At 51.6% G+C, this 14,398-nt stretch overlaps 1 protein-coding gene and 1 non-coding gene across 2 annotated transcripts; one reads left to right on the top strand and one right to left on the bottom strand.

Moving 5' to 3' along the window:
- The first annotated feature begins 9,370 nt into the window (after nucleotides 1-9,370).
- Nucleotides 9,371-9,442, top strand: TRNAQ-UUG (transfer RNA glutamine (anticodon UUG)). The gene has a single exon. It is a non-coding gene; the product is annotated as a tRNA-Gln (tRNA).
- Nucleotides 9,443-12,004: 2,562 nt separating this feature from the next.
- Nucleotides 12,005-12,609, bottom strand: GNGT2 (G protein subunit gamma transducin 2). The gene is made up of 2 exons (XM_068418852.1): nucleotides 12,526-12,609; nucleotides 12,005-12,130 (listed from the first exon to the last, which is right to left on the bottom strand). The coding sequence occupies exons 1-2, from the start codon at nucleotides 12,607-12,609 to the stop codon at nucleotides 12,005-12,007; spliced, it is 210 nt and encodes a 69-aa protein (XP_068274953.1).
- Nucleotides 12,610-14,398: the final 1,789 nt, after the last annotated feature.

Below are 14,398 nucleotides of genomic sequence, written 5' to 3'. Positions count from 1 at the left end.
TTACCGTAGACAGACGCTAATTTGTTCATTAACCGATCGAGATCTGAGGCGGTTTGATTGGCTTCTGAGGTAGATGGCTAGGGTAAAAAAAAAAATATATGAATTGGATCCATTTTTAGCTCCACGTGCCAGGACAGCTACTTAAATGAAGCGAGAGGTGCTGCGACACGCTGGGCCAGGCAGCTGCTCGGTGCCGGGTGCCCGGGGACGGCGGCGCTGGGTCCCCTCTCTCATTTAAGTAGCCTTTGGGGGTCCTGTCCCAGCCGGGGTGCCCAGCTCCCTCCCTCCCTGCGGCTGGGGGATATTCCCAGAGCCCCATTAAGCCTTTTGGAGCATTTAATTCTGATTTTTTTTTTCCTATTTTTATTTTTTTTTCCTATTTTTTTTCCTATTTTTATTTTTTTTTCCTATTTTTAATTTTTTTTTTTAAAAGAAAAATTCCAGTGGATTCTTACCAACCCCCTGTTGGTAACGAGATCCATTGTGGATAAAACCCCCAAAACCCCCCACCTTAGCACCAAAGGGATTTGGGTCCCGCAGGAGCTCTGCACCGCTCCAGCCTCAGCACCGCGGGCGGGAGGGCAGGATTCCTCCTGCCTGTCCTGCCTGCAGTGCAGTGCCTTGGAAAGCCTTAGAAGCCAGGAGAGCACCTCTATTTTCCAGGATGATTTTTTTTTTTTTTTTCCTTTCAGTTGTTTGAATGTTTCTTTTCATTTTAGGTTAGTTTAAAGAAAGAATTTTTTTTTAAATTTTTGTTTTGTTTTGTTTTAATTTTTTTTTTTTTAAATTTTTTTTTGAAGCCTATGAAATAATGGCAGGAACGGGACATAACGACCATTTTTCTCAGTGATCTCCACTACAGAGGTGATGACCCGTCCTAGAGACGAGGCAAACTGTCCAGGGAGGGGAAGGGGCGAGGGAAGGGCTTTTGCTTTTCCCTCCTCCCTTCGAGCAACAGCAATAAACCACCACCAAAAAAAAAAGAAAAAGAAAAAAAGAAAAAAAAAAAAGGCAAAGAACCCCCCTGCTTGGTAGGAAATATGGAATTAATCTTCAATTAATCTTCATCTCTTTAGTAATCAGATTATGGGAACTGAACGCACGCAGAATGGTTTGGGGGTGAGGAAGGAGCCGGAGGGATTGCGGGGTGCAGCGGGGAGATGCCCTTCTCCGGGGCCGGGTTTATGCCCGACTCCTTCGCCACAGCCCCCACCAGCTGCCCCCAGCCTCAGTTTCCCCACCCGGGAAGGTTTGTCCCCCAAAATCCCACGGGGGAATTGTCAGAAACCACCCAGGGAATATTTTTTATTAACAAACTGGGGAAGTATGACCTCATGTGAACTCCCCTGGGGTGATTTGTGTCTTATTCCCCCCTCTCCAAATCTCTCCAGGTGGGGAAAAAAAAAAAATTCTTGAAATTTGGCATTTTTATTAGTTTATAAAGATATTTTTTTCATTATTTAAAAAAAAGAAACAACCAGCCGACCACCTCCCTCCTTTCTGCGGTAAGAATAACTGTTCTCATGAGACAATACCAAATATATACGTCAAACGAATGTAATATGGTTACTGATTCCCGTCACTCTTATGTGGATTTTAATATTTTTAGATATATTTTAATGATTTGTTTTTAATATGGAGTATTTGGAAGGGACAGTAACTGCTGCCATCGCCTCTTCCAGGCAGGGGAAGGCCTTGTCTCCACAGCGGGGCTGGGGCAGCCCCCACCCCGCTTTTTTCTGCTGCAAATCCAGCCAAAATAGGGATTTACGCTGATTTCCCCACAAATTGGAGCAGGAGGGTGGAAAAATAAAATTGAGATTAATTTGGAGGGAGAGGGATGATGCCAGATCCCGCACTCACCGGGCGGGAGGAGGCCTGGGAGCAACCCCCCTGGGCGAGCCAATTTGGGGCTAAAAGGAGGGAATTTGGAACAAACCTCGCACTGATGCTTTTTTTTTTTTTTCCCCCCTGTTTATTTTCCCAAGTGGAGACCAGCCCTCCCGCTCGAGCAGGAGGAAATTGAGCTCAGCGTCAGGAAAAGCGGGTGGGGATTCATCGCTGGGGGCCCGCGGCAGCCGTTACTGTCCCTTAAACCATTGCAACAACAGGGCGAGGTGGGGGCAGGCCAGGTATTGCTGTGTGGTTGAGCAACGAGAGAGAAAAAAAAAGACAAAAAAAGAGAAAAAAAAAAAAAAGAAGAGAAAAGGAAAAAAAAAAGCTACCTCAAGGTATGAAGTTACCTCAGCAATTGATTTTTTTTTTTTTTTTTTTTGGGCTTGCTGATATTTTATATAAAAGCTGATAGTCTTGAATATTTTATTTTTTTAATGAAAAAGAGAAGTTAAGTTTCATAATTTCTTATGAGCCAGGAGTTATGTGCAGGTAACCAAGTGTTATGAGCTCTCTATGGAGAACGACAGGAATTTCAGACATAGTGGAAAAGATGGCAGCAGCAGCAGCTTCTTTTTGGTTTTATTTTTGCCCTTTTCAAGCCTAGTTAATGAATTTCACCACGACACAAGAGCTGTCAGATGTCGCGACTCTTCGAGACCTTGGACAAATTGGAGCCCACCGACTTTTTCAATTGGAAAAACTTAATTTCTTTCTTTTTTTTTTTTTTTTTTAAAATTAAATTAAAAACAAAAAACCCAACCAAAACCCACCACTGGCTGAAAGGCCTTTCTCAATCCAACTCCATCGAGAAATCAATTTATTTAAAGAGCTTTGGGATCAGAAATCTTCCACTCCCGGGGATGCGAGGACGGACTCCTAGGCAGCGTTGACTATGCAAAGTGGGGTACACGGGGTTTGCTGGTATTTAAACCGCACCAGCTCAGGCGATTTTATTTTTTTCAAACACTTGGAAGCCATATATATATAATATATATATATATTTATATATATCCCAGAGCCCAAACGAATCGGCCTCCTGCGTTGCCACGGAGGCAGCATCAAACCATCTTCTCCACTATGATGCTGTTAAATATTTTACAGAGATTTGCCTCCGTTTTACCGAGGATAAGGAAATTTTTTAAAAAAAAAAAAAAAAAAGTGAGAAGGAGAGAGAGAGAAATTCATGGGAGCCAATTTTTTTTATATAAACGCACATCGAGGAGAGAGAGGATGAATCCAGCCCTGAGGACCGATGGGCTTGAACCTCTCTGCCCGCTCTAAAAGGTTCACGGGGGGTTTTTTTTTTAAGTCCCATCTTGCTCGTTTTCACCGTACCTGCAGGAAAAAGACCCTTTTTTGAACATTATTTTAAAAATATAAAAAATTTCGTGGTGGTGAAGTGACTTTGGGAGCGGTGGGCGCTGCCGTCCCCGCACTAAAAAAAATTCGGGGTGGGTGAGGAGAGCGGGATTACGGCCACCAAGGGAAGCACTGACCATTTTTTCCCCACAAATTTGGGGTACAAAGGAGCAAAATTGGGGCTGGCAGCGCCCGGCCCTCTGGGCAGTGGGAAAGGGGCTTCCATGGGGTTTTCCTCATTTTTTAATATTTTTTTTTAAAGGAGGACTGGCATTTGTCCTGGGGAAAAACAGTTTCTTATTACTTGAAATCTCTGGCTCTCTACTTTTTTTTTTTTTTTTTTTTTTTTCCCAGCCTTGCACACAACAGTGTATTCAGACATCGGTGATTTATAATTGTCTTTTCCAACAGCAAGCGTTTTTTTGAGAAACTGGTTCAAACTGTATCATTGAGGGATAAAACAAAAAAAAACCCACCAAAACCCCCCAAACACCCCCAGTCCTGGTGATCTGGTTGTTGCAGTGAGACGATCTTGACCTAAAATCTTGATAATTCAGGGAAACCTTTAATGCTTCCCCCCTCCCGAGCCGGTCCTGCTGCCGTAACGTAGGAGCGATCGGTACTTTTTAATTTTTTTTTTGTTTTTTTTTTTGGGAATCTCTTTCTTTTCCCAAGGGAAATTATTTATATAAAGTGATTTGCAGTAAGGAAGACGCCTCCGAGCATCTCCTGTATTTCTCCAGAGCCAAGCGTGAGCTGGAAAGAGCAAAAATGGGCTAAACAGGGATCCCTGGTGCGGCCAGCTGGTGAGGTGGGTGAGGTGGAATGGATAAACGGGGGGGAAAAAAGCTCTAGTGAACCCCAAAAACGAGCAGGAAGGATCCCCGACCCCACGGTAGCTCCTCCAGCCGCTCTCTTTGCACCAGAATAAAAAGGTAATTTAGGGGAAACCTCCGCCCGGAGGGGTGAGCAGCGCCGGCGCCTCCTCTCCGCCTTGTTTTTATCCTAGAAAAAATAATTTGGTTTTTTTTTTTTTAATTGTAATTTTTTTTGCCCCTCCATGAGCAAGGAGCAGCCCCAGCCCTGCCCCGTGCTGGCGCGCAGGGGGGGTCGGCTGCGGTCTGGAGATGCCCTTGCCTGGGGGGTGAGGAGGGTGAGGGGTTTTAAGTCGGGGCAGGAGAAGGGGATGGGGTAAAAGGGGTTTCCACTCGCTGGTGCTGCCGGGGAGGAGATGCCGTGGGGCAGAAGGAAAGCGGGCAAAGCGCTTCCCCGTGCCTCAGTTTCCCCCCACGGGGGTGATGCTGCTGTCATACCTCATGGGGCTGGTGGGAGGAGGGACAAATCCACGTCTCGGAAGCTCCTCGGTGCCGTACCCGTTGCGAAGCCGCCGTGCTCCAGGGAGATGGCATTGGGGGTTCGCCTCATTTTAATGTTATCGGGGTTTTTTCTTTCGCTGTTCAGTTGGGGGAAAAAGAGAGAAAAAGGAAAACAAAATCCCCAAATCCCAGCTAGTATTTCTTCTCTTCCAAGCTCTGAACGCTTTCTCGGCCGCAAAGAGCATCCATGGGCTCCGCAGCGATGCTGGGGCCGTGCTGACAGCGCGGAAGGGTTTTATGGAGTCAAACTAGAGGAAAACCCGTTGTAAATATTGAAAAGAAACTGCCTCTAAGCTACGTTTTTATCTTTCCTGGGCATTAGGTTTTGGGTTTGTTTTTATTTTTTTTTTTTAGTGCATAAAAAAACAAAAACAAAAAAAAAAGCAGTAAGTTAGTCGGGTAGTTAATCAGTGCCAGAAAAAAAAAATCTTTTAAAATTTATAATTCCAACTATTTTGAGTGTTTTCTAGACTCGGAGAAAAAAAAAGCTCAGAAACGCAAACTTGCTATAAGACAGTTGAAGACATTTCTTTAATTTAATTTCTTTTTCTTGATGTAGGTCCTCCCTCCCTGTCCCCTGCTGGGCTGCACAACGTAGGCTTTGGTTATTTTTGGAACTTTCTTATTTTTGGAGAATTTAGTAACCAAGGGTTGGTTTTTGGTTGTTTTTTGGGGGTTCTGATTTTTTTTTCCGGTCATTTTTAATATTTTTTTTTTTTTTCTGTTGTAGCTTTTTTGTTTCGTTCGGTTGAAATCAGTGCGATCCTGTGAAACACGAATTCTCCTGGGAGGGCACGGGGTTATCGGAGCATCCTCGTAACGTGCTGGCTCCCAGCTCCAGACTTTCCCAGCCCGGGGGTGCAGGATTTGGCCAGGGGTTTGCTTTGGGAGCCGGGATCGGCGATGGGGCAGCGGGAGCGAGCGGTGCTTGAGCTCGGGAGGCTTCGATGTGCTGCTCGGAGGTCGGTGGCATCCCCATTCGGTCGAGTCAGCTTTTCTTCTTATTTTTTTTTTTTATTTTTTAAAATTTTATTTCTTTTTTAACTCATTTACGGTTGTGGATGAGATCCAGAGCAGAGCGAAACCAGCCAGAAGCTCTTAAATCATGAATTTTTTTGTTTTTGGAGACCGCGCAGGTGCTGCGAGCTGGGAACGTACACGTGCAAACTACCTCAGAGGTGACGGGGAGCCCCGAGGGATGGCCGGGGGGGGTCCCTCAGCACCCCACCGTGGCAGGATCCAGCCTCCGGCACCCCCCGAGCTCAGCAGAAACCCTCCCGGCTGCTGCCGAGGCAGTTTTGGCATCGCAGCTTTACACCCCACGTGGTGGAGGAGGAAGAGGAGCCGATGAGGAAGGCTCCCAGGGGTGCAGGGAGGGCGGAGGGATGGGATAGTGGCTGAGTCGGACCCCTTGAAATGCCAGCGCTGGGGTTGAGTCGTGTCTGTGTGGGATCCCTGCTGCTTTACTGTACGTTACGGAATTATTTAGGGTGTTTTGTTGAAGACATACCTCTGCGAGCGGCGGCAGGGCACGGCGGCGGTGGGATGTTCTGCTGGACCACGGTAGTGGGATGCTCTGCCGGGGCATGGTGGGATGCTCCGCTGGAATGTGGTGGGATGTTCTGCTGGACCACAGTAGTGGGATGCTCTGCCAGGGCATGGTGGGATGCTCCGCCGGACCGTGGTGGGATGCTCCGCTGGAATGTGGTGGGATGTTCTGCTGGACCATGGTGGTGGGACGCTCTGCCAGGGCATGGTGGGATGCTCCACTGGAATGTGGTGGGATGTTCTGCTGGACCATGGTGGTGGGATGCTCCGCCAGACCACGGTGGGATGCTGTGCCAGGGCACAGTGGGATGCTCTGCTGGACTGTGGTGGGATGCTCTGCCAGGGCATGGTGGGATGCTCCACTGGAATGTGGTGGGATGTTCTACTGGACCATGGTAGTGGGATGCTCCACCGGACCGTGGTGGTGGGATGCTCTGCCAGGGCACGGTGGGATGCTCTGCCGGACCCCAGCAGCAGCCCGTCCCCACCAGCGCAGCAGAGCGGTGGGTTATGAACTGTGGAAAGTATTTGGGTGCTGCGGCTCAGCACGAGCTATAACACCGAAAGGGATTTTTTGCTTAAAAAAAAACCATCCAAAAAATAATTAATAATTTAAGCTCCAGGAGTGGGGATGCAGGACAGAACTGAAGCCATTGGTTTTGGACCAGTTTGGGGAATGGTCTCGCAAAGCACCACTGGTTTCAGCGGGAAGGAGCTCCCCGATGCTTCGGGGCAGGGAAGGGCTGATGCGGAGCGCGGTCCTGGCAGCGGGGCAGGGACGGGAGGCAGGGGCCGTTGGTGGATCATCCCAGGAAATCGATGGCGTTGACCGGAATCGGGGCAGAGCGGAATCCTTACTACGGCCGTACCCGGTGTGAGCGTTCGTTACCCAGCAGTTAATTGCGTCGGTTCGTTCGAAGCGCGTCTGGGTTCATCTCGGCGTCAAATTCCTTGACTTGGGGAGGAAATCTGGCCCCAAACCGCCCCATGCCACCTCCCTCGGGGACCCGGCAGGTTTTAGGGTGGCTCCAGAGGAGGCGAAACCCCCCCCGTGACGCCCGGGGTGTCCCTGGGAGCTGGTGCCCGCGGAGCCCATCAGCTTCGCTGCCCGTCACACCCGCGGGCGCGACCTTATATATAACCAATTCATTTTTGTTTATCTACCTCTTAGCGACAATAGATGAAAAACTAGGTAGTGGCAACTCCACATGCTGTAGTTTAGGGGAAAAAAAAAGAAAGAAAAATTACTCTCTTTTTCCAAAGAAAAATGTTCTGTAAAAATAGAATTTATGGGCTTTCTTTTCACTTTAAAGTGGTCATTAGTTGTCAAAGCTCCAGACCTCAGCAGTCCAAAACGTTTGGTTGTGACTGATTATGATTTTTTTTTTTTAACGCTCAATCTTCCATTTCTTTATTAATTTTTTTTTCCTTTTGGATATTTACTCCTTCCCTCAGCAGCACACCTCCATCCTCTCCACTTCCCTGGCCCGGCGGGGCTCAACCCTGTTTTTTGCTGGGGGAATCGACCTCAATGTGGTTTATTTTTTTTTTTCCCAGTGTTTTTTTTTGGGGCAGGCCGGCAGCAGCGGGGCGACGGCAGCACGAGGGGGGTGATGGAGCCGAATTCGGGGCGCCGCATCACTCAGGAGCACCCAGCACCTCCTCCACAGGACGGGTGCACCCAAGGGTGCTGCTTCTCCCGGCAGCCGCCCCAATACAATTTCAGGCTATTAAAAAAAACCCCAACTTGTGCTTTTCTGTAACGATATCGTTTTTCCTCTTTTCAGCCAATTTGTTTCTTCTCGCCTTTCCCCCTCCCTCTCCTCTTCTCATCCTTGTTCTTCCCTTGTCCCCTCGCGTGAGGCAGTTTGTTGGCTTGGATGTGGAGTTGGGATCGCGGATGGACGGGGGGTCCAGTTCTCTTCCAGCCAGGTTGTTGTTTTTATTTTTATTTTCTTTTTTTTTTTTTGCCACAAACCGCTTTACTCCACTGTTTCATTTTTAAAAATAAAGAGAAAAAAAAAAAACAAACAAGCAAAAAAAAAAAAAGTGTTTGTGTGTTTTTGTGGAGTTGGGAGGAGGAAAAAATAGAGAAAGAAAGGGAGGGGATAGGGAAAAAAGAGGGAAATAAAGGGGAAATAAGGAAAAATAAAGGGGGAAACAAAAATAGAGAAAGGGGAAATAGAGAAAAAGTAGATAAAGAGGAAACAGAGGAAAAAAGAAAGGGGAAATAGAGAAATAAAGGGGAAATAGAGGGGAAAAAAGAGAGGGAAATAAGGAAAAAAGAGAAAGGGGGAATAACGAAAATTAGGGAAATAAAGGGGGAAATAAGGAAAAACAGAAATAAAGGGGAAATAGAGGAAAAAATAGAGAAATAAAGGGGGAAATAGAGGAAGAAAAGGGAGAAATAAATGGGGAATAGAGAAAAGAAACAAATGGGGAAATAAGGAAAAAAGAAGGGGAATAAAGGGGAAAAAGAGAAAGGGGGAAATAAGGAAAAATATAGAAGTAAAGGGGAAATAAAAAGAAGTAAAGGGGAAATAGAGGAAAAAATAGGGAAATAAAGGGGAAATAAACAAAAGAGAGAAGTAAAAGGGAAATAGAGGAAAAAATAGAGAAATAAAGGGAGAAATGAGGAAAAATAGAGAAATAAAGGGGGAAATGAGGAAAAATACAGAAATAAAGGGGGAAATAAGGAAAAAGACAGAGAAATAAAGGAAAGAAGTGGGTGTTGAGGGTTGGGGACGAGCAGTGCGGGTGGCAGCGGTGAAGCTCGGGGACACCCCGGAGGATGCTACAGCCGGTCCTCGGTGCCGGTGGCACCCAAAGGGGGCCGGTGCCGTGATTTAACAGGGTTTGTAGGAATAATTAATAGGATTTTCTTGCTCGGGGGTGCTGGGAAAAGCGCGGGGGGTGGACCCTTTGCAAAGCCTCGGTGCCCTTGAAGCCCCACCGGGAGGATCCGGAGGCCGCTCGAGTGGGGGGACGCGCGGGACGGTTCCCCCGAACTCTCCCCCTCAAGGTATGGAGCGGGGCCATACACAAACACCCCGCACCGACACGGTGGGTGGGAAGCAAAGCCCCGTTGTCACCGGAGGGGGGTCAACCGCACCGAGGGGGGGATGGCGGTTGGTCACGCGTGGGTGGCGGTGGGACCGATTAAGCACGCGGCGGTGAGCTGTCCCCACATCGGTCCCATGGTGTAATGGTTAGCACTCTGGACTTTGAATCCAGCGATCCGAGTTCAAATCTCGGTGGGACCTCGCGTGCGTTCCTCTTTTTTTCGTGCCCTTCGCCGCCGCTCCGGTAGCGCGGCGGGAGGCGGCGGCGAACGGAGCAGGGGGTGGGGGGGGCACCGGTGTTCCCTTCCGCGCCCCCGCCGGGCTCCATTTTGTACGGGGGCGACCTGTCTTTATTACGCATGCGCGGGAACGGAGGGGCGGTGGACGGCGCTGATTGGGCGCGCTGGCTGACACTCTGGCCTCCCCGCGCTGCTATTGGTTGGAAGCGCGCTCCGCTCCGCCTCCCATGGCGTTATGGCGGAGCGACGACGGTTAGTCGCGCCGTTACATCGTGGCGGCCCCGCGGAGCTTTCGCGATCGCGAGTGGGCGATGCGAGAGGCCCTGGCTTAAGCCGCCATCGGGCCAGAAGCGTCCCGAATCCTTTCAGCAGCGGCTTAGCGGGCTCTGACGCAGGTTTCCAGCCGTTTAACGGGGTCAATCCCCTCCGAGCGCAGGAAACCCGGCGGCCCCGGTTATAACGCCGGGCCGGGGACTCAGTTGTGCCCCAGGAACCGGGCCCCGACCCCGCTGCTCCCCTCAGGGCCACCGGCCCCGCGACCCTGCCCCACGCTGCCGCAAGAAAGAGGCCGCGGTCAGGCTGTTGGGTTTATTTAGCGAGAAAGAACAAAACCACCTTTATTTTTGTCTTTATTTTTAGCTGGGGAGGGGCGCGGAGGGGAGGTGCTGGGTGCAGGGGGGCACCTCTGCCTCTTCCTTGTGTGTGTGTCAGGGAGCCCCCCCATCCTGGGGTGTCTGTGGGGTCAGCGAGGGGCCCCCTCTGCCCCACGGGACCCCCTCTGCCCCACGGCCGCGGCGCTGAGCAGGGCCGGCCCATCGATGGGACCAAGCGGTGGCTCAGCAGGTAGGAAAATGCTGCTCCAAGCGGGGTCGAAAGCAGTTTCCCTGCAAGCGCAGCGTTTAACCTGCCCCTGGGCCCGTCTCCACGCGCTCCCGGAGCCTCATCAGCAGCTGCCCGCATCGTGGTGGTCCCACACCCTTCCCAAGGGCAGCAGGTACCTGCTGCGCCATCGCCACTTCCCAAACACAACATTGGGTGGAAGAGGTTTGTTCCTGCCCTGAGTTTGCAGCCGTCGTCTTCGCTGTGTCTAAATCTGCCATGGACCTGTGTAACCTCGGAGCAGAGGCGGGCAGGGCCTTGGGGGAGCGTTTCAGCGTGGGCCCGAAGGCTGCTGCCACGTCAGAGGTGGGTGAGCATGAAGCAGAAGCGGGATGGGGACAGCCTGTGGCAGGGACAGGACCTGAGGGACTGAGAAATAACAAGAGCTGCTGCTTCTGTTTGGGGTTGATCATCTGGGGAAGTTTTGGAGTGTTTTCCCAAAGATAATATGTAGCTGTAATGGATTAAAAAAACAAATAAGAACAAAAAAACCACCCCAAACAACAAACCCTACCAATCTTCCCCAAAGTATCACCCCACTGAACTCAGAAGCGGGCTGTGCCCCAGCTGATGTGCTTTTTTCTATCAAGCAAGGGATGAAATTTGTCCTAGAAAAAAGCTGCCCTTGGGAGCAGGAGGCTCATGGCATTGCTAGCTTAGGGCTTGGCGAGTCCTGTCTTGCTCCAAGGAGCTGCTTCCCCCCCAAACTGCCTGCTCCAAGTCATCCCTTCGCTGATGGGCCACGGTGGGACGAGACTTTGCAGCCCCTCTGCCCATACAGGGCAGGTCCCGGCAGCAGAGGGGAGGTGAGGGTGAAGCGAAGGCAGGACCCGACAGCCCTGGGCTTGTTTTCCCGTGGCTGCCAGGGGGTTTCCAGGGGAGGAAGCGAGACGAGAGGTGGGGTGAGGGTTTGGAACAAGCTCCTTCCCGTGCCCTGCCCTGCGTTGGGTGAAGCCCACCCAGCTCTGCTCTGGCCTTCCCCTGGCTCTCGATGCAAGGGGCATGGGGGGTGCGAGCCGTGGGCTGGAGGAGTGGTGGGCAGCGGTGGTCACCGGCTGGGGGGTGCGTAGGGATAAAGAGAATAAAGCTTCAGACCCCTGTAAGCCTCAAAGCAGCGGGGTGGGTATTGCCTTCCTGTGCCAGGTGGGGAAACTGAGGCACTGAGAGGAGCTGACTTGAGCAAGGTCCTGCTGGGAGACTCTTCTGCAGCAAGCGGGGACTCGGCTCTGGGGTTGGGCTACTGGGAGAGGGCTGAGACCAGCCACAGCTCGGCAGTTTCATTAAACCCCAGGTTGCTGCTGGCTGCTAAAAATGCAGAAGTTTTGCTTGCAGGAAACCAAATGTAAATGAGCCGTGAGAGCAGAAAAGCACACGCTGCGCTGGCTGCTGAACCTCGTCTCCCGTCGCAGTGGGGTCATTTTTTTTTCTTTTTTTTTCTTTTTTTTTTTCCTTTTTTCTTTTTTTTTCCTTTTTTTTCCCCTTTTTATTTTTCTTTTTTTTTTTTCTCCTGCCGTTCTTCAGACACACTACGCTTTGGTTCTGGACTCCCCAGTTTTGAGGTCAGACTACAGGGAAAGCAGGTTTCTGACAGTCTTGGCTTGCAGACGGGACCATCCCCGTGCCCGGCGGTTGCAGCAGGGGGGGATCAGCTTATCGTACAGCCGCCCTTCTCCTTAAAGGGGTTCTTGTCCTCGGGGACTCCTTTCAGCAGCGGGTCCTCGCCCGCCATGGACTCGATGTACTCCTTGATCTCTTTGCCCGTCTTGGAGACCTGCCAAGGAAGGAGATGCTCCGTGCGGGTTATGGGAACGAAGCCTGGCTGCAGAGCTGCGCTCGCGCTCCTTGGCTGCCTGCAGACCCATTCGTGCAGCCGGGAGAGGGGAACCGCAGCCATGAACATCCCACCCAGCATGGGGTGGCCCCGAGAGCATCCCCAGGGTGCTGTGTGCACCTCACTGGGTGCGGGGCCGCAGCCCCTGGGCTCTGGGACACGGGGCTGAACCCAAGGGGGACGTTTGCCTCGAGGGGAGAGGTGTGAATGCACACGCTGCTGCCTGTATTTGAGGTTTAATCTCAGGGGTTGTGGTTATTTTTCCTTTGCAGCACCATCAGGTCAGAAAGTTACCCCGGGGAACGGCCCCTTTGCGTTTTGGGTGGAAGCCTCACCATTTGCCTCTCGTTCTTCACCTCCTTCTTCAGCTGATCCAGCTCCATCTTCAGCAGCTCCTTCTCTGTCATGTCCTGAGCCATTTTGCCCTGTAACCACAGGGAAAAGGCTCGTTATTAACGTAGTGGGCTCCTCCTAAGGCACATGGGGACTATTGCTTCGGCCCTAATAGTGTTGCAGACCCCACTAATGTCTCGGCTACCCCCATGGTGAGCGATGGGCTGATGCTCAAAAAAAAAAACCCCCAAAGCAGGAGGCACCTTTCAAAACCCTTCTTGTAACATCTGCTGTAACCAGATTTTCGTTTGCGTGTTCTCAGCAGGGACATCGAGCGACAGATGCAGTTTGAGGGCAGCGGAGGAGGATCCAGCCTGGTTTTTTAAAGAGGACTTTGCTACCACAGAGGCTGAGGTGACCAGTTCAGCCTGGAGAACAGCAGCAGCCTCGTAGGAGAACCTGGATGCCAGGTCTGCAAACTAGACCTTCCTGATGGTGCCTGGGCAACAGCATCTTTGCAGGTTTTCTAAGGAACTAAATATATTTTTTTTTCTTTTCCTTCTCTCCCCTCCTTATGCCCCCCCCCAGGTAAGTGCTAACATGGATTGAGGCCCCTTCGTGCAGTGAATTTGCGTGCAGAGGTGTTGCTCGCTGCGACTGCACGTTTCTGGGGCCATGTGGGTTGGAAAAGCCCAGCTCTTTTTTCACGAAACCCCATCCAAGGGTTCTGTGAGATTCCTGCGCTGCTGAGATCTGTTCCCGTGTTAAAACTTGGGTTTGAAAGCGTGGCCACAGCCTTTTAAATAAAAAAAGTAAATGTGTTTAAGCCGAAACGTGTCTTGGCCCTGCTTTGGAAGGCGTCAAGCTTGTGTCCCCCAGACCCCCTGGTTTTCTGCAGCTGCTCTCTTGGCATGTGTGCCCAGTGCTCCTCGCCCCGTCGATGCCCTCGGGGCACAGCCAACCCACGGAGGAGGCGGCTCCCAAACCGGGTGGACCCCACGGTGCCATTTGTACCTGGAGGGAGCGAAGCCACGTACCTGCGGGGACGAGGGGCTGCCCCTGTCAGCGGTGGAGATGTTCAGAGCTCCATCCGAGAGGAGATGCCGCCAGCTGAGCCGTCGCTCGCCTGATCCAGGCTTGGAGACTCCGTCAGCTCCCTGGGAGCAGATGTCTTGGGGCCTTAAGCTGATAATAGACTCAAGCCAATAAGCTGGTCAGGTGTTGGGCATTAGCCTCAAAGCCCGGGGTAATCGGTGGTGGGGCTGGAGGGAGGAAGGGGGAGGATGGAGGAGGATGGAGAAGTGCTTTGTGGGCTGACCTGGGGTGACCTGGGGAGCCCTTGAGCCCCTGCCGTGGGTGTTGGAGCCTGTGGGGTGTCAGTCCTGCCCTGGCTGGGGCGGAGGGATGGATGGATGGACAAACGGATGGATGGATGGGTGGGTGGATGGATGGGGATGGAAATGGGAGCAGCTTTCACCCAGTTTGGGAGCGGATGGAGAGGAGGGGAGCTGGGGCAGGGGGACCTCAGGGGGCTGGTGCAGCTTCATCAAGGGCTGGGAGCAGCTCAGGCAGCTCGTGGTCCTTCAGGGTGTGAGGAGCTGGGCTGGTGTGGGAGGAAATTCATCATTTCCCTCGTCCTTGTGCTGGTGGGGCCGTGGGTTCAGGAAGGGCTGAGCCCTGACGGGGGTTTTGCTCCTGTCTGGCTGGTGCAGAGTGGCCGGGGCTGAGGACGGAGCCTGGGAGGCCCCGAGGAAGCGCCTGTGGGAGGAGGAGGAGGAGGAGGAGGAGAGGGCAGAGGGGAATTTCCAAACACGGGGGAAGTGGGAATTTCCTGCCCTCACCCGTGGGGATGTGAAACATTGTCAGCAAAGCACC

The sequence above is a fragment of the Nyctibius grandis genome, chromosome 26 (genome assembly GCF_013368605.1).
Source record: "Nyctibius grandis isolate bNycGra1 chromosome 26, bNycGra1.pri, whole genome shotgun sequence".
Taxonomy (NCBI): Eukaryota; Metazoa; Chordata; class Aves; order Nyctibiiformes; family Nyctibiidae; genus Nyctibius; species Nyctibius grandis.
This window is presented reverse-complemented; position numbering and strand designations above follow the sequence as displayed.